This window comes from Nematolebias whitei, chromosome 3 (genome assembly GCF_014905685.2).
Source record: "Nematolebias whitei isolate Nwh7 chromosome 3, NemWhi1, whole genome shotgun sequence".
Lineage (NCBI taxonomy): Eukaryota > Metazoa > Chordata > Actinopteri > Cyprinodontiformes > Rivulidae > Nematolebias > Nematolebias whitei.
In genome coordinates, this window is record NC_056500.1 from 46015413 (window position 1) to 46034774 (window position 19362).

The following is a 19362-nucleotide window of genomic DNA, read 5'->3' on the forward strand; positions in this document are numbered from 1 at the left end:
AAGGAGATTTCTGAGGAGCTCAGAAAAAGAGTTGTTGATGCTCATCAGGCTGGAAGATGTTACAAAACATCTGTAAAGAGTTTGGACTCCATCAATCCACAGTCAGACAGATTGTGAACAAATGGAGGAAATCAGGACCATTGTTCTCCTCCCCAGGAGTGGAGGACCAACAAAGATCACTCCAAGAACAAGGTGTGTAATAGTCAGTGAGGTCACAAAGGAGCCCAGGGTAACTTCTAACACCTGAAGGTCTCTCACATTGACTGATGTTGATGTTCATGAGTCCACCATCAGGAGAACTGAACAACAATGGTTCATGGCAGGCTGAAGGAGGAAGACACTGCTCTCCAACAAGAACATGGCTGCTCGTCTGCAGTTTGATAAAGATCACGTGGACAAACCAGAAGACTGGCACCAGGTACTGAAAGTAAAGGTTCACATACAAAGTACTTTTACCATCACAAATATGTAATACTGGATCATTTTCCTCAGTAAATAAATGAACAAGTATAATATTTTTGTCTCATTTGTTTAACTGGGTTCTTTTTATCTACTTTTAGGACTTGTGTGAAAATCTGAGGATGTTTTAGGTCAAATTTTGCAAAAATATAGACAATTATAAAGATTTCATGAACTTTCAATCACCACTGCATATCTAGGTGTAAGAAAAGTCACTATCTAAAAAAGTTAAATCTGGTCCTCTGGACATAAAAAAAACAAAGCAAAAAAATAATAAAATGTAGAAACGTTTCGTCTCTCATCTGAGAGACTTCCTCAGTCTGAGGTGCTGTATTCAGCTCAGTCTCTTAAATAGCACCTTCTCAGAGTGGATCAACCAGTTTGCTGCTGACAACCAAAACCAGCTGATCACATGCTCAAGAAGGACCATCAGCCTAACAATGGATCATTAGCACACTGATGGCTGTTTACTGTTCACAGAGGGCTGAGTGATACTAGCAATCACAGCATTGTAAGAGGGGGACAGTTGAACACGGAGGCCTCCACCCCTGTTTAACGATGGACGATTTCACAAAGATGGCCTCCTTTACTCCTCTCTCAAACCATCGTTCCTCTCTGTCCAGGATGTGCACATCTTCATCCCTGAAAGAGTGACCGCTGGCCTGGAGATGAGTGTAGACCGCAGAGTCCTGGCCTGATGATGTTGATCTTCTGTGCTGGGCCATCCTTTTGGCCAGTGGCTGTTTAGTTTCCCCGATGTAAGACTGATCACAGCCCTCCTGACACTGAACAGCATACACAACATTGCTCTGTTTGTGCCGGGGGACTGGATCTTTGGGATGAACCAGTCTTTGCCGTAATGTATTTTGGGGTTTAAAAGCCACTGGGACGTTATGTTTAGAAAATAAACGTCTCAGTTTCTCTGATACTCCCTCAACATACGGAATGACCACTGGTCTGGGTCTGGGTTCCTCCTTTTCACCTGTTGGCTGACTGGAGTCCTGTTTGGGTTTCTTCTCTGCTTTCAGGAAGGCCCAGTTAGAATATCCACATTGTTCTAGAGCCTGTCTTGTGTGGGATTTCTCCTTCTGCCTGGCTCCCGAGTTAGTGGGGATGCTGTCTGCTCTGTGATAAAGAGTCCTGATGACTCCTAACTTGTGCTCCAAAGGGTGATGGGAGTCAAACTGCAAATACTGGTCTGTGTGGGTGGGTTTGCGGTACACCTTGGTTTGCAAATATCCTCTTATCAGAGACTGAGACCTCACAGTCCAAGAAAGCCAACTTGCCATTTTTTTCATCTTCTCGTGTGAACTTGATGTATTTATCCACAGAGTTGACCAGTAAAAGTGGTCAGTAAAATGTTGGACTTCCTGAGATTTAATTTTAACCCAGGTGTCGTCAACATACCTGAACCAATGACTTGGTGGTGTCCCTGAAAAGGACGTCAAGGCTCTCTTTTCTACCTCCTCCATGTACAGGTTGGCAACAATAGGAGAAACTGGAGACCCCATAGCACACCCATGTTTCTGCCTATAATATTGCTCCCCATATGTGAAGTAGGTTGACTGCAGGCACAGTTTCAAGAGTTGACACAGTTGTTCTGTGGAAAGCGTGGTCCTGCTGCTCAGAGTGGTGTCTGATTTTAATCTTAAACTGACCACCTCTACTGCATCATCAACAGGAATGCACATAAAGAGTGATGTGACATCAAAAGAGACCATTGTTTCATCAGTCTCCATGATGACATCCCTCACCTTATCCACAAAGTCCATGGTGTTCTGTATGTGGTGTTCTGAGCTGCCAACTAAAGGGATGAGTACAGACGCCAGATATTTGGAAACATTGTAAGTGACAGAGTTAAGTCTGTAAGTTAAGATTGTCCAGAGACTTGACTTAACTTTTTTAGATTTTTCTACCTGCATGAGCATGCATCAGGATAAAAGTCACTATCAAACATTGGGTTTCCACGTCTAATTCCTAGAAGGCTGCCACCATAAATGTTTATTTATGTAAAGCTTTTGAGTTGAATAGCTTCACAAATAAACTTCTTACACCTAAGACTTATATTTTGGTCTGTAGCTGCGTCTAGGTGTAAGAAAGGTGCCTATGGAAAATTAGGTTGCCACGTCCAAAACCTACAAACATTTATTATTCAAATCCCTTAGCAATGGGGGACATTTGCACACTGCTCATTATCAAGGCTTTGTGCACAAAGTCAACAAAACAAAATCATAGTTCATATTTGTGTAAACTTGTAAATAAACCTGATTCTGTTTTTTATTTTTTGTTTTTTTCTGTGAATTTAGTTTGCCATTTAACATGTTCAGGGTAAAAAACATAATCATTCCATCTCGTTCATTTATTTACTTTTTAAATGTTTAGTTTTTGGAAATTCAAAACAATTCCAGCAGCTGCTGGCCTGTCATTCCACCCGGACCTGGTGCCAGCCGGACCTTCTAGGTAGTCTTCTCACACTTTAATGAGCTCCTTCTCTGCAGCAGTGACAGCCATGAAATAATCTACAACCACCAGTTCCTCTGTGATCTTGATCCGCCGTCTGAATGACACAAGACCAAGTTTCTTGTCCATCAGTTCATTCAGTCTGTCTTTTTCTTGTCTTGCAGTTGGAAAGACATCTCTGATCACAAGGTTCATGTATGACAGCTTCGACAACACATATCAGGTAGGTGCAGAAAGGTGAGCGCAGAAAGACTGGTTTGGTCTCTAATGATTACAGTTGTATGATTTGATCTGTCACACTGGGCTTTAGGCCTTTTCCCTTTGACACCGAAACACCGAGCAGTACATGAATCAATAAATCAAAGATAAGACCTCCAAGAAGAAATAATACTTGGGCAGATTCAATAGATAATATGAATTTAGAGAAATATGATTGTTTTTTGTGTTTAAAGCAACTTGGAGAATAAACCAGACAACTTAGAAAATAAAATGAAGAGCTTGGTGCATCCCCTGACAGTCAGTATTTTTAACCCTGTTGGTGCAGAGCAGTAAAATCTCACTAGCTCTCCTAAAAACAGAATGTTGCTTATGCAGCTACAGCACTTCTACAGATCTGTGTGAGCATCTGCAGACACACAGAGGACACTTAATCAAAGTCTGCAGGTTTTATTGCTTTATGAGCAAAAGGTATGCACTTTCACACAAATAAAAAAGGGATCAAAAGTAAATATTTCACTCTCTCGCATGATGTGGAACAGAAAATCTGTCTTTTAGCTCATTGTTTCAGGAGTGTGTAATTTTTAAATAAATAAATACAAAACCTCAGCAGAATATTTTAAGAAATAAATCACAGTGGGAGACCAGAAAATAAAAAAGCCTTTTATAGTTGAACTCTACAACTGTATTTACTGTATATTGTTTGTCTTCTATAGATGTATAATTTTTTCGTTAGTTTGGAGTTGTGTCATTTTGTTGGCATTATGACAGGGTGGGGTCACCAGACAATGGATAGACAATGAGCAATGGTTATGATGAATGATAGACAATGGATAGGTAAAATGGATAAACTATCCATTTTACCACTCATGGTTGTTTTGTCTTCCAGCTCTTTTAGCACATTTGCCGCACCTTGTCAGGGTCCTCACCACTGTTCCCCTTTAGTTTTTCCACACTCACCAAACCGAAGCTGCTCAGCATTATGTTGGTGTGTTTAGAGGGATGCGCAGAATGCGCTACAGTACCTGCCACTTGACACATACACCTAAAGATAGACACAGCATCACCTAGCAGTGTACTCGGCTACTCAGAAGGGATTTGGGAAAGCTTTGGGAGGTGTTGGGTGAGAAGAGCTTTACATTCTGGTCTCCAGACTCTGGGATACTGAAGCAACTGTGGAAAACTGGTGCAGAGAGAACATGCAGATTCCATTCAGGATTGTCCCAGTAGGCCAGCAGGTTCTGACCCAGAACTGTCGAGCTATGAGGCAACGGTGCTTTTCGTTATGCAAATGTAAACAAAACTGCATCTAGTATGAGCTTTAGTTGATCCATCAACATATTATTGTCAGTAAAGCCAGTATCTCATTGGGTTACAATTTGTGCACCCATTTGCAAACGGCCTTTGCAAGAGAGTTTTCATAATGTTTTAAAATGTTTGCAGGGTTCTTAACTTTCTCATTTGAGTTGTGAGGCTTGCTGTCTTATTGCTTGTCATTTGAACATGTTTAAAAGGTTTGTGACACATTTCTTTCTCTTTAAACAGCTGCAGGGTTGTCATGAGTGTCTCAACCCCCTCTCAGTTTAGTTTTCATAATTTTAGAGTACTAGAGCTGTATTTAGACATCTGCACTGGAGCTTTACTCTCACAGAAAGGCTACGACCCCAAATGTCCAGGTCTACCCATGCCAGTGATAAATAATAATAAACAAACTGGTCCCATTCTGAAGATCTGCATGTTAAAAGTGGAAACAGTATGTGCAGAGGTTGGCAACAAAACATGTGTGTGTTGGAATACAACTTTGTTAGTCATGCTCATAAAAATAGGCCTAAATTTTCATTAATTAAAAAAGCTGTATAATGGTTGCATTGCTTACTAGTTGGAAACACAGAATTCAGAGACAGCAACTGAAAATTTGCCCATTTTCTCACAGTTTTGAGTAACCAGTTAGTCTCCAAAATTTATAGCACAGTGAGACACTAAAGTGTAAATACTTAAGGCAACAGTACTTCCTAGCAGATTATTGATGTTCTGTTCCTTGTTCTTAAATCTGGGTACCTGCAGTGAAGTTTTTACAAGCTTTCCTTAAACTCTTCGAGCAGTCACTGTAAAAGACTTCAGCTCTTAAACTGAGCTCTGCTTTAAATTTGACATCTAACAAGAATGTTGTCCCTTTTTGTTTGATGTTGTTGTTCCACAGTCCTTGGTCTTCTTGCTTGATTGTTAATTTTATGATGTAAAAAATGTTTTCAGCCGGTGGGAGATCTGGACACTGGACACCTCTGACTCACTAGTTCAGTGCCTGGACTGTTCTATGCAGCCATACATGCAGTGTAACATTTTCTTTCTGAAATATGGTGAAAAAGATGTCTGGATGGATATACCTTGTTCCAAAACCTCTATTCAACTTTCTGCATTACCGTTGCCATTCCAAACATACAAGCTGCCCACGCCATGGGCACTAATACACCTCTATACCATCAGAGAGACAGTTTTTTTAAACTGTGTGTTGTATAAGATTTCAAGTTTTGATATTTCTGACCACGCAACAGTTGTCCAGTTTGCCTCAGTCCATTTGTAATGAGCTTTGGTTTAGAGAAGACAGCTGTGTTTCTGGATGGTGTTCACATCAAGCTCATTCTCTGCAGGATTGAGCTTTACCCTGCGTTTGTGGGTGGCACAATGAACTGTGTTTACATACAATGCTTTGTGAAAGTGTCCCTGAGCCCTTGCAGTGATCTGCAGAATCAGACCTGTTTTGAATGAAGTGCCACCTGAGGACCAGGATCATGGGCATCTAACGTTGGCTTGACCTTTGCATGGACATTTCTTCAGATTTTTGAAATCTTTGGATGATATTATGAACTGTAGATGAGGGGTTTTTCAAAGTTTTTCCAAATTTTTTAAAATTTTTATCGAGAAACATTATTCTAAAATTGTTTTCCCATTGTCACAATTTTTCCAGACTGGTAAACCTCCGACCATCTTTATGTCTGATTAATTTAACCCCTCTGAAATGTTTTTTCATATCAAGTCCTTTCCCTGACCTCGTTAAGTATTGACTTGTGTATCTATTGATGTGCTCATATGCAGTTTATTGTACCTTTCCGCTCTGACATGCTGTAATGGCAACAGCAGCCTAAAAGGAATATAATACAGGAATGATTATTTTATTTGTTAAATGTGTTTTTTGACAAATTTGCACAATACATCATCCTCTTGTCAGAGTTGTTTACGCTGCCATTTTTGGAATTTCTCAAATCAACAATACAGGGCACACCATGTTTTGTAAAGCACATTTTTAATCAGATTACAAGGACAGCAGAATATTACTGGTTAAACAAAATAAAGTTACCAAACTTTGCTAAGATGCAAAAATTACATGTGATGGTGAGAACTCATGCTAAACACAGTCAAATCACAGGGTTGCTGGACTTCAGTTACCCAGATATCAACTCTAAGATTAGACATTTCACATATTCACTTATAAAGTTATTAGAAATGGAGAGAGGAAAAATTATAAGGATCCTGATACCGATCCTGTCACATTATGCAGCTATTATGATCTAAGACCAAGTCCTAGTTTTAGCGATTGACTCAAAACGAAGATGTGCCAAGCTGACACAACACAATGGTCGATTAGCCAAACACAAACACATTATTGAAGTGTTTGTTGTTTGTTGGAAACAAACTTTAACACCAGTGACTCAAAGGAGGAGAAGCTTTGATGACAGTTCTGGATGGATATTTTTCCCGATGTACTGCAACAAGTCCTCTACTATGCTGGAGCCAGAGGGGCTCACCAATAATGGAACAGCCGTCAGGTCATAGTTTATTTAAATCGATAAACTTCTCCTCTCATTACCATGTTTCCATGAGAAGCATAAAATCCATATTTTGTCCAGTGAAGAATTCATGAAGAAAGAAGGATTTATTCTAGACCGAGTGAGCACTGAGCAAGCCAAACTGGACCGAAGGGAGCAAGTCAGCATCCTTGAGAGCTGGTTGTAGTAGAAGAGATGCCAAACAAGTGCCATGATTGATTATGTGGTGTCCAACTGCATGGAAAGGGCTCTCATCCATAGAACGTGAGGATCTGTTATCAAAGTGTATAGGGTTCAGGTCGCCAGCGGTTCAAAACAGCGGTGGGAAAACGGGTCATAAACAAACAGGCTGTAAATGTTGGGTGCAGTCCCTGCAACATGGTGGAAAATCCCCCCCTCTGGAAAGCTTATCTAATCCGAACCAGGATTCCAGCTCTGCACCCTCTTTTCCTTGTCCTCTTTGTAGAGTTGCCTGGACCCTCAGAGGAGAACAGCGTCAGGTACTCGGGTGAGGAAGGAGAACACTCAAACAGGGGAAGGAAGGTGCATCTGTAACTTTCCCAGCTGTGAAAAAGTCCCTCCATAGACTCTCTAATGCTCAGCAGTGTGGATTGATCATAATTCCCAAGCACTATGAACATAGTTGTGTGACTGTAGTGTTAGCAAAGCAACAACAAACTCAAAATGAGGCTATGGAGGTATGGTGCAGAGATGGTGGTTGAGCCAGACACAAGCGCTATCTTGCCCCCAAGTCATGGGGATATCATGTAATGGCCATTCTGTAGATTTATTGGTTGACTCTCAGAGAAGCTTTAGCAGAAAGTTTTTAAAAATGGTGAGATTTTATTTTGCAATGACAATGTTGTAAATATTACTCATTTAATTTTGACAAAGGTTTTCTGTCTGTGTAGGAGAACATGTTGTGGGCGTGTTTGATTTAAATGCACACATTGCACTCTGAAATACTAATTGAATTTTTGAATTTTATTATTATTGTAATTTTTTTAATTTTGATCAAGTTAAAACAACCATCCATCCACCCATCCATTATCTTTACCCGCTTCTTCCATTTTGGGTCATGGGGGTCGCCAGTGCCCATGTCCAGCAATCACTGTGCGAGTGGCGGGGTACACCCTGGACGGGTCTCCAGTCCATCACAGGGACACATGGAGACAAACAACCATTCACTCTCTCACTCACATCTAGGGACAATTTAGAGTTACCAATCAGCCTAACATGCATGTTTTTGGTCTGTGGGAGGAAACCGGAGCACCCGGAGAAAACCCACGCATGCACGGAAAGAACATGCAAACTCCACCCAGAAAGGCCCCCGGGCTGGGGTTTGAACCAAGGACCTGCTCGCTGAGAGGCGCTCTACCAGTTGCGCCACCGTGCTGCCCAGTTAAAACAACCGTGCAACAAAAAACAAAACAAACTTAAAAATTACACTTAGACCTGTACAAAAGTAAAAAATACCTAAACAGTATCTAACTAAATTCAGAAAATAGGGGGAAAAAAATCAAAAACAAGTGAGTACATGAAGAACTAGACGGCGTTAGTGTCAAACCGTATGTGGAGTCCACAGTGATCTTAACAAAGTCTTTGAAGTTATCTTGTTGTTGCTGTAACACCAAACATATCCTTCTGCTGTTGCAATAAGTTGACGTGACTGAACACATACTCTTTGTCCCGTTTAAGCTTGGCTTTTGTCGTTTTTTAGGTATTTTTTATTAGCTAGCTTAGTGTTGTTGTGAGTTAACTTTTTGTTGTAGTTCCTTTGGTGATATGGTCTTGCTGTAAATTCAGAGTAATGCTGACCTGGTCGCTGATGGTAGAGCATGGTGCTAGGTCTTGGAGCCTGGTCTTGTCCTGGTGAAAAAGCTTAAAGCTAGGTGGCTGGTAGTGGTGTCTGAGCTGGCTGTGGTAAATGGGCCTGGTGGCTGGTGGGGCAGTGATGTGTGACACCAGTAAAGTTAATGTTAAAAGTAAAATGTAAACATTGTTTAAGGTTCACAGAAGAATTCTTGCTTTCAGAAAGGCTGCCAGAGGTTTGGCCATTGGCTACTACAGTCCAAGTAAGAGTTTGTTGAAACTTATAAATGCCTGGGTTTTATACTTGATAAGGAGCTCTCTTTTAAGACACATATTGCCAATTTGGCCCAGAAGTTGAGGGTGAAGCTTAGATTCTATTATCTCATTTTATCCTGTTTCTCCCTCAAAGCTAGAAGAAAATTAGGGCTGCACGATATTAGATTTTTGGCCGATATGTTAAAAATTATTTGGCCAATAACCAATACCGATATTTTATATGCAATTCAAGGTTCTTTAATAAAATTATGTAAACAGGGTCCCGGTTACATCCAACAAAAGTATTAAAATGTAAAAGAAAAACAGCAATAAGATCTAAGATATGAACTAAGAAAAACGCTAATAAAAATACACTAGGCACTAGTAGTATAAAATTGCATAAAAACAATACACCGAACAGCAGCACGCACATGAGTCTTTGTGAGCAAATGAGTCCAAATGAACACAGCAACATGAAATAGTTTAGTACTTTCCTTTTGTCAGAACATAGCCCTCTTATTTAGGCTTATTTGCTACAAAAATTGTGTAACAGCTGTAAGAGCTGGTGACATATATTCAGTAACAGCTATATCATATGCATAGCACTTTAACTTGTATTAAATGAAGTGTTAAATGTTATTTATTAACATTAGTCACCTGTGATGCTGTCTCACTTGCGGAGGCTTGTTGGTTGGTTCCTAGCTGCAGTGTGGGATCCTCTGCACTCTTGTGCATGAAGGACAGACTTTTTTTGTTCAAAGTTGTTGTCCATTGTGCCGTAAGACTAATCATGCTAACGGGGCTAACACTTGAGGTCTGTAGTAAAATTCACCCAAGTGCTATCAGCTATTAGCTTCTCAATGATGTTGGAAATGACTGCTTTTAACTCAAGTAAGGCTATGTCGGAAAAATATCTCCGACTGGGGACGATGTAGTGAGGCTCAACGTAGTCCAAAAATCTTCGGAATCCGACATCCTCAACGAAAAAAAACTTCCACACCACCGACATTTTGACTTTTTCCTCTCCGCCGTGATGAGATCAGGTAGGTGTGCGTGACATCATCACATCGTGCTGCTGCTGCAGGCATCCTTGTCACTGGGTTGTCATACAAAAACAGCGTCTTTTATATCGGTGAGTTATTTTGATGGAATGGTCGATGTCCAATGTTTAACCTTAACGTTAATATCAGCCAATATTGTGCATCCCTAAAAATTAGTATCAGCAACCTTCTTACTTGATTATGGTGATGTTTTGTATATGAATGCCTCAGCTAAATGTCTCCAATCATTGAACACTGTTTACCATTGTGCTTTGAGGTTTGTAACAGGCTGCAGGCGTCTTACACATCACTGTGAGCTATATACCAAAGTTAATTGGCCTCCTCTGAGTGTAGAAAGTTATTTTCACTAGATGACTGATTTTAGAAGACTCTGTTTGGCCAGGCTCTTGTCTTTTTTAAGTTTTCTCTTACAAAAAACTAACAGTTGCTATGCCCTTTGCTCTAACAACATTTTCCTTTTGCTTGTTCCCCGTGTTTGGACAGAAAAGGGGAAACAAGCATTCAGCATTGCCGTTTCAACAGCATGGGATCATCTCCAGTCTGAACTAAAAATATCACATCTCATTTCTTTGAAATTATTTAAGACATTTCTTAAATAAGCAACAGGAATCTGTGTTTTTAAATGTTATTTTTTTCTTACAGCTTCTGCTTTTTATGATTGTTTTAATTGTTCAAATGTTTGTTTCTTTATTATGTTTGTGACTTAATTCAATTCAATTTAGTTCAGTTTACTTGTATAGCGTCAACAGAAGTTATCTCAAGGCACTAAACGGAAACATTCGTATACATTACAAATGTCAATTAGAAAAGTTTTCAGTCTAAGGAAGGAAGCCAGCAGATTGCGTTGAATGCCATTTACTTTTTGCCAGGTCCCTCTTGCAACTGTGATTTTGATCTTAAAAGATTTTAATCTGGTTAAATAAAGGAAATGAGATGAAATTAAGACAACACCTGTGCCTGTTCATTTGTGACAGATCTGGGACATGTATACCATATCCAGTTGTGACATTGACAGATCTGGGCAGCATAATCTAAATCACAACCGAGACAGCTGTGGTGTGCCATCATATAAACTATGCCATCATTGCCAGACCTGGCCCATATTCATTTAAATCACTTGCCATGCCAACAGTGCCAGCTTGATGGCACATTTTTCCCATACAGTTCTGCTATGTGGGCTGTTTCAGAGTAGCTGACTACATTCTGCTCCTGATATATGATGTTGGCTTATTGTCCATGGTTTTATGTCAGCTGTACTGTAATATGGCTGCCATAAATCATTATCATCATACTGCCTAACATTTAAACCAGCCACTAGGGAGCGCAAGCCAGTGTATCTCTTCTGCCAGTCCCAAGCCCAGGTAAATGGTGAGGGTTGTGTCAGGAAAGACATCCGACATAAAACACTTTTGCCAAAACTATAATGCGAGTTCATCAAAGCGAACTTGAAGAGGTGGAGGTATGCACTTGACAGAAGAGGAATGAAAGTCAGCGTAATAAGACAGAGTACATGTGTGAATGAGAAGAAGGAGGTGGAACAGTGAGCCTACAAGGAGCAGAGGTCACAAAGGTGCAGGACTTCAAGTACTTGGGGTCCACTGTCCAGGAAAATGGGGAATGTGCTAAAGAGGTGAAAAAGAGAGTCCAGGCAGGATGGAGTGGGTGGAGAAAAGTTTCAGGAGTGATTTGTGACAAAAGGGTGTCAGCAAAGGTCAAAGAAAAAGTTTAAAACAGTGATGAGACCAGCTATATTGTATGGTCTGGAGACAGAGACATGGACAAAAAGACAGGAGACAGAGCTGGAAGGGGCAGAAATTAAGATGTTGAGGTTCTCAAGGACAAGGATGGATAAGATTAGGGATTAGATCATCAGTGGTACAGCACAGGTTGAACAACTGGGAGGTAAAGTTAGAGAGGCCAGACTGAAATGGTTTGGACATGTCCAGAGGAGGGACAGTGGGTATATTGGTAGAAGGATGTTAGAAATGCAGCTGCCAGGAAAAAGACAAAGAGGAGACATATGGATGCAGTTAGAGAGGACATGGAGGTAGTTGGAGTGAGGACAGAGGATGCAGAGGACAGAGTGAGATGGAGGAGGATGACTCACTGTGGAGACCTCTGAAGAGGGAAAAGCCGAAAGAAGAAGAAGATACTGCCTAGCACATCTGTGGTATGGAAGTAGTTTAAAGTACTGTTCTGTAGATACTTGCTGCAGATCTTTATGTAATCTTGGTATTTTTCACCATTTTATTTAAGCAATAAAATCCAAACACTTTGATAAGTACACTTGAGCTCACTCAGCCAATTCTTAAATCTTACACAGCTTAGCAACATTGAGAACACTCTACGAGAACAGAGAAGCTCCCACAGGACAGCTTTGAGTTGAAGGTTTCAAAATTGGGGACTGAATGTATCTCTTCGGGTGACAAACCCATCATTGTGGTCGAGAAATTATTTTTGTAGTCACCTGTTGGAGCTGTTGGTGCCACATTACATCCTACTCTTCTGAGACTGCCGGTACATAACTGACACAATTCTACCCAAGCTGTAGTTTGCCATCACCTGCGGGGCAATGTTATCAAATGTAACTATTATTAGCTTGACAGTAGACATTTGGAGTTCAGATTTTTCCCTGGCGCCTCTGCTTAGCCTCACGACACATCAGATAAATTCTCCACTCCTCAAGACATTGTATTTATAATTTATATTTTATACATGCTTTTCTATGTGGAAATGGGGGAAATAGCATTTTCCTTTGTTTATTGTAACAAAAGAAAATGCTTTAAAAGCAGCATAGACAAAAATGGCAGCACCAGTGGTGCACCGTTACGATGTTATTAAAGTGGCATTACTGCAAGTCCTGTTACAACCTGTTAATTGGTGATCACATTCAGATTGCAGTAAAAGGTTTTCTTTGGGTATCATATCTCGTGTTTGTTGCTGTAGATCAAAACTAAAGTTCATTTAGTCCTAAAGTCCACTGAGTGTGTCTGCATGCTACCCTCCTCTGCCTCGTGTCTTAATGCAGTTTCTTTTTTTCCTCCTTGTCTCAGTGACAGGTAGTGCTGTAAATGATTTTGCAGTCTTTTTCTGGCTCTACTCCAGAGACCTTTGTGTATTAATTAAAATGCAGCGTACATCAGATCAGTGGGAGTGTTTATGCTGCTGCTCAGCGCTCAGTGGAGAGGATATATTTTCGCAATGAGGATAGAAAATTGATATGAATGAGGCCCGCAGGAGACGCCTGTCCTGATGAGAGGATTTATGAAGTCATGGTTTCTAAGCTTAAACACAGAATCATCTCTTGTTTTTTTAGCTTCATGCTTGTCAGACTTGTACTTTTGAGCAGATACTTCCTTTTTGAAGGGAGAGCTGCAGCATATTTAGTGACCGAAGGCCATCAGAAAGATGAAACCAAGCATAGCAGCAGATTTGGTCAGCAGGAGGATGTGAGTGAAATGAGCCACATTTGCTGCTTCTAAAGCAGCAGTCTCCTATCAAGCAGTCATCCAGCTGAGAGAGACAGGGCCAGGCATCCTCACTGCCTGGCAGCACATGGTAAAGGGCTCAGGGGTCTCTGGAGGCAGAGTACTTTTGTCAGTTGTGGTCGAGCTGTCAATCAGGCCCCACCACCAGGCTGTGATTGCATTCGTCTGTTCTGCCCAAAATTTCTGCTGCTCACTGTGGCAAGCAGTACTTGTGATTTATTGGACATTTTCCATACAAAGTTATACGCCTTTCAACTGCTTTTACTCACAATGCATTTTAACTATTTAAGTAAATATTATGTATGCATTTATTTATTTACATACTCTGATGAACTTGCATGATATTGATCATATGTTTTGCTTTGTGCCCTGTCACGAAGACGGGACTTGGAAATACTCTCCGTCCTTCTGTCTGTCCATCTGTCCATCTTGTGATGAGATAAACCTGAAAAATAAGCAACATACCAACTCCTGTTTTGTTATGCGATTGCATCATACTGTCGAGAATTGGGTTGACGCGTCAAAATCCAAGATGGCCACTGCTGGATACATTGTACAATTACAGCTTGTTCCAGCATTTCAGGGGTGAAAATTATAAGTGTTTATATTGGCACATAATTCATTCAACCTTTATTTAGACAATGGGACAATTATCACTGATACCAATAGGTCCCCAAATGCCTATTTACAAAAATAAAACAAAAAAAACATCACAATTGTGCTTTGACAAATTCATCAATAAAATTACAACATTTGTCAATGCGAAAGAGGAAAAGAGGGGGCAGGTATCTCTCGCTTTGAGTTTATACTCTTTATCATATGCGTGCTGTGGGTGATGAGTGTCCAGAGCATCATAAAATCAGCAGCTGAGGACTAAGGAGGTTTTGGAGTCATTTATTTATCGTCTCAGCAGCAGAGGGGAGCGACACCTTTCAAACATGGCTCCCCAAACAACAGCATCACCACTCTTTAAGGGGCCGAGATTTTTTTTAAGGGTAGAGGCAGAACTTGAAGGGGCAGATGATCGTATCTCAGTTGCCGGATCCAAGCAAACAGTTGCCGGAATGCACCATGTCAAAATAAGAGAGTTCCCGGATCTTGTTCCGGCAGGATCCGTCTGAAATTAAGCCCTGGCTACACAGTATTGCTCCCTGCTTTGTGTGTGCTGAACATGAAAGTTAAAGTGGACGGCCTTGACTTGAAAGTAGTTTTCATGCACCCACTGCTGGATACATTGTACAATTACAGCTTGTTCCAGCATTTCAGAGGTGAAAATTAGAAATGTTTATATTGGCACATAATTCATTCAACCTTTATTTAGACTATGGGACAATTATCGCTGATACCAATAGGTCCCCAAATGCCTATATCAGCCTAAAATATTGGCTTTACTGATATAGCAGACTCAGAGTCAGAGGTTCTTTGTCATTCGCACCACATGTGCTACATGTGGTGGAACGAAATTGTGTACACAGGGTCCCAGTTACATCCAACAACAGTATAAAATGTAAAAGAAAAACAGTAATAAGATCTAAGATATGAACTAAGAAAAACATAAACTAAAAATACGCTAAGCACTAATAGCAGAAAAACAATACGCGGAACAGCAGCATGAACATGAGTCTGTGAGCAGAAGAGGATAAATGAACACGGCAGCATGAAACAGATCAGCAGCAGCATGAAACAGATCAGCAGCAACATGAAACAGATCAGCAGCAACATGAAACAGATCAGCAGCAGCATGAAACAGATCAGCAGCAACATGACATAGATCAGCAGCAACATGAAACAGATCAGCAGCAACATGATCTGGTTTTTCACAGGGATTATTCTGGTTAGAGAATTGTGAGTCTAACAGCCTCAGGGTAGAAACTGTTCCTCAGTCTAGTGGTTCTACACTTAATGCTCCTTAACCTCCTTCCTGAGGGGAGCAGGGCAAGAAGTGTGTGTGCTGGGTAAGTGGGGTCCTTCATGATGCAAGTAGCCCTCTTCCTGCATCTGGAGGTGTAGATGTCTGTCAAGGTGGGAGAGGCTGATTCCAACACAGTCTTTTGTGCAGCCTTCACCACTCTCTGCAAAGCTTTTCTTTCTGCAGCTGTGCAGCTTCCATGCCACATGTTGATGCTGGAACACAGGATGCTCTCCACTGCACACCTGTAGAAGGAGGTGAGGACTGAGCTTCCCAGACCAGCTCGTCTCAGTCGCCTGAGAAAGTAGAGTCTCTGATGAGCTTTCTTGATCAGGCTGGTAGTGTTGCTGCTCCAGATGAGGTTGTCATTCATGTGTACTCCCAAGTACTTGTAGCTGGAGACCACATTCTCTGCAGATCCTCCTATGTTCGGGGGGGGGGGGGTCCATCTGAAGTCCACGGTCGTCTCCTTCATCTTCCTCACATTGATTTGAAGGTTGTTCTTCCTGTTCTTGCACCAGCTCTCCAGGTGTTCCACCTCCTGCTTGTAGCTGGACTCGTCATTGTTTGTGATGCATCCCACCACCACTGTATCATCTGCAAACTTTACAATGTGGATGGGTAGGTGCACAGTCATACGTGAGCGGAGTCAACAGGAGAGGGCTCAGCACACATCCCTGAGGCTGTGAGGCTATTGGTTGGGCTCTAGAGGAAACTATATTTTCTAGTTTTGATACTGCTTAACAGTATGCTGTAGTTTCCTCAAATGATTGGGTGGCTGAAGATTAATCTAAAGTGTAGCAATTGTGACACTGATGGAGGCCCAGAATCCTCTCCATATATACAGGAAAATTCCACTGATCATGACTAGATTATCAAAACAGTGTTGCAAATGTGTGATACCTGAAGCGGTGGTAGTCATTTACTAGAACGCTGTGATCATCCTGATGCAGTCTGAGAGAGTTGTCAGAGAATGGTGCATTCATGGATGTACATGGTAGAATTGTCATGAAAAAAATACTTCTGATGTGTAGAGTTTGGTGAAGGAAGAGGAAAACGTCTCAAAGATGCAACAACAAAAAAGATGAACCGAGAGAGTAACAGCATCAGGATTGTTTTCACACTGAAGGAGTTTTCACTGGAGAACCACAGTTGTGGTTTTTTGTAGTTCTTTTTATTAGAAAGGGATGCACTGGTAGACAATTAACTAAAACAACTTAAAAAAGTTAGACTTTATGTTTATGTGTTATTTTAAAACCTTTTACTAATTTCTGCAGAGATAACACATTTGTTTATTAATTTATTTCTTGAGTTTTATTGAATACACGTAGTACCTAATATTGAGTAATGGTGTTTGCAGTCAGTTTGTACCATACATTTTTTTTGTAAAAAAACAAACAAAAATAATTAAATGTTAATTGTGATGTGTAGAACTTACAGCAAAAGTTATTTGTTTTTAGTAGAAAATTGTAAAAGATAAATGGACTGTATTTATACGACACCTTTTCTATCTAATCAAGATACTCAAAGCACCTTGTTAGCAGTGGGAATTGTGTACGTATAATGGGATAAAAGTATAGTGAAAATAGAAAAAGTAGATTTTCTTTGCCTGTACAAATAAAAACTTTTGTTTGTAATAAGCAAAATTAATAAAACAAACATGCATTTTAATATTATAAAAGGGACTAAATCAACCTGAAAATAAACCTTTAAGATGAAATGAAATCCACATGTTCTGTTTGTGGGATTGATTGCATCTACAGCTCTTTGTGCACAATTAACTCCTGTAAAAGGTCAGGCATGATTTAAACTGACTTCTAGCAGGAAGGTAATTCTTAGTGGGACATTTTTAGCCATAGTTGCTGGCAGAATAGGCTGAAGATGCATGGTCTGTCCTCTAACGATATACCCCTGTTAAACATTTAATGAGAAACATGAATAATTTCTCCTTATCTAATGTCTTTGAGTATAGTTGTCTGTGTGAGTCTAAATTTAAAGCTGAAACAAGGAGGAACCTAAAACATCCCTCATGATTCCCTAAATACCACTTAGTAATACTTTAATGTTTGTAGAACTTGAAGAATTTTAATTTTAAGATTACTTTTAAAAATATCAATTGTTGTATCCTATGTAGATTTATAATTTTTCTCACTGTTTTAGTTTAATCCGCGCAGCGTTTGACCTGACTGAGCCTAAAAGGAGAGCATAAAAGACATCCTGTCACCATGCCAGACTTCAAATTAGTCCCAGTGGTTGCTGGCATTGCCAAGGAAACGAGAGCGTGATCAAGCTGCTGATGCTCAGTTCTGTCAAAGTGGGCAGTGGACTCCCTGCTGAGCTTCCTAACAGAGAAACACAGCAAACATCTACCTGTTTTATCCAAGACGTATATAAACGTGTCCCTGTGTACGAATTAGACGGGTCATTTTTAGGAGCATTTACTAGAATCAGTGCTGAAAGAAAACTGCCTTCACTCTTCTATCATCTGCCATGAAGTATCTATTTTAAATGCCTTTGAAGGCAACGTGCCAAATTATGTTCTCACGTACACTGCACATTGTTTATCAGGACATTAGAAAGACTTAAAGGGATGGGTCAGATCTTTTGAAGTGGGATTTATTGTGACACTAAATCTGAGCTCACCTTTGGCCATAGTTTTGACTCTATAATCCTTTCAAAATAAACTCAAATGGCAGAAACAGTGTAAAAAGCTAAACAAAAGAATAACTGCATAAAATTTGAAATTCTAAATTAGGTTTATAAATAAAGCATTTCAACAAACTGCTCTACTGCTCTAAATGTTTTATATTTGGAGTTTATGGAGTTTATATACTATTGCTGGACTATTGCAATGGTTTATTATCTGGATGTCCAAATACGTCTTTAAAACGTCTTCAGTTGATCCAAAATGCTGCTGCCAGAGCCTTAACTGGAGTTAGTGGGAGAGATCATATTTCTCCAGTTTTAGTTTCTCTCCATTGGCTCCCTGTCAAGTCCAGAATAGAATTCAAAATCTTACTTCTAACCTACAAAGCTCTCAACAACCTGGCTCCATCTTATATTATAGATCTTATATTTCCATATTTTCCTAACAGAGCACTTCGCTCTCAGACTGCAGGTTTACTTGTGGTTCCCAGAGTTTCCAAAAGCAGAATGGGAGGCAGATCTTTCAGTTCTCAGGCTCTTCTCTTGTGGAACCAACTTCCAGTTTCTGTCCATGAGGCTGACACATTGTCCAGTTTTAAGACTGGACTGAAGACTTTCCTTTTTGATAAATCCTATAGTTGGGGTTGGCTTCTTATGCTGTCTTAAGCTTAGACTAATAGAGGACAAATTGACCTCATCTCGTTAAATGAATTGTTAAAATTGAATAATTTTCATTTGATATTATTTCTATCTTAACGTGTGATTCTTGACCTGCCATTGTGTATCTATTCCTATCAAACCCAACCGGTCAAAGCAGATGGCCGCTTGTCCTAAGCCTGGTTCTGCTAAAGGTTTCTTCCTCATAAGGGAGTTTTTCCTTTCCACTGTCGCCTTCACGCTTGCTCAGGATGAGAGTTCTGTGAACTCAAAGCAGTCTGCTCCTCAGATAAATAATGTTAAATTATTTTTATGTATGTAGATGAACATATGCATGAGATATATTCATAAATTAAACGGATTCTTTCATTTTTCTGGACTGTATATAATGTGCATTGAATTTAATAAAATGTATCGTGAGACGTTATTTATCTTTGACTCATCAAAATGAATGTGGTCATTTATTTACAGAATCAAAGTTTAACATCAAACATTTACATTAATTTGGCACATTGAAAAATAACAACGTGGCTAATTTTAGCAAACTGTACAATTTTGATTATCCACATTTGTAA

General features: G+C 40.1%; 1 protein-coding gene across 2 annotated transcripts in view; it reads left to right on the top strand.

Moving 5' to 3' along the window:
• Positions 1–19362, top strand: part of rab6ba (RAB6B, member RAS oncogene family a) — an 84724-nt gene that overhangs the window by 29836 nt on the left and 35526 nt on the right. For both annotated transcript variants that reach the window (XM_037675014.1, XM_037675015.1), the window contains exon 2: positions 3084–3142. In XM_037675014.1, coding sequence (XP_037530942.1) covers positions 3084–3142 — 59 coding nt within the window. The remainder of the gene's footprint in view (positions 1–3083; positions 3143–19362) is intronic.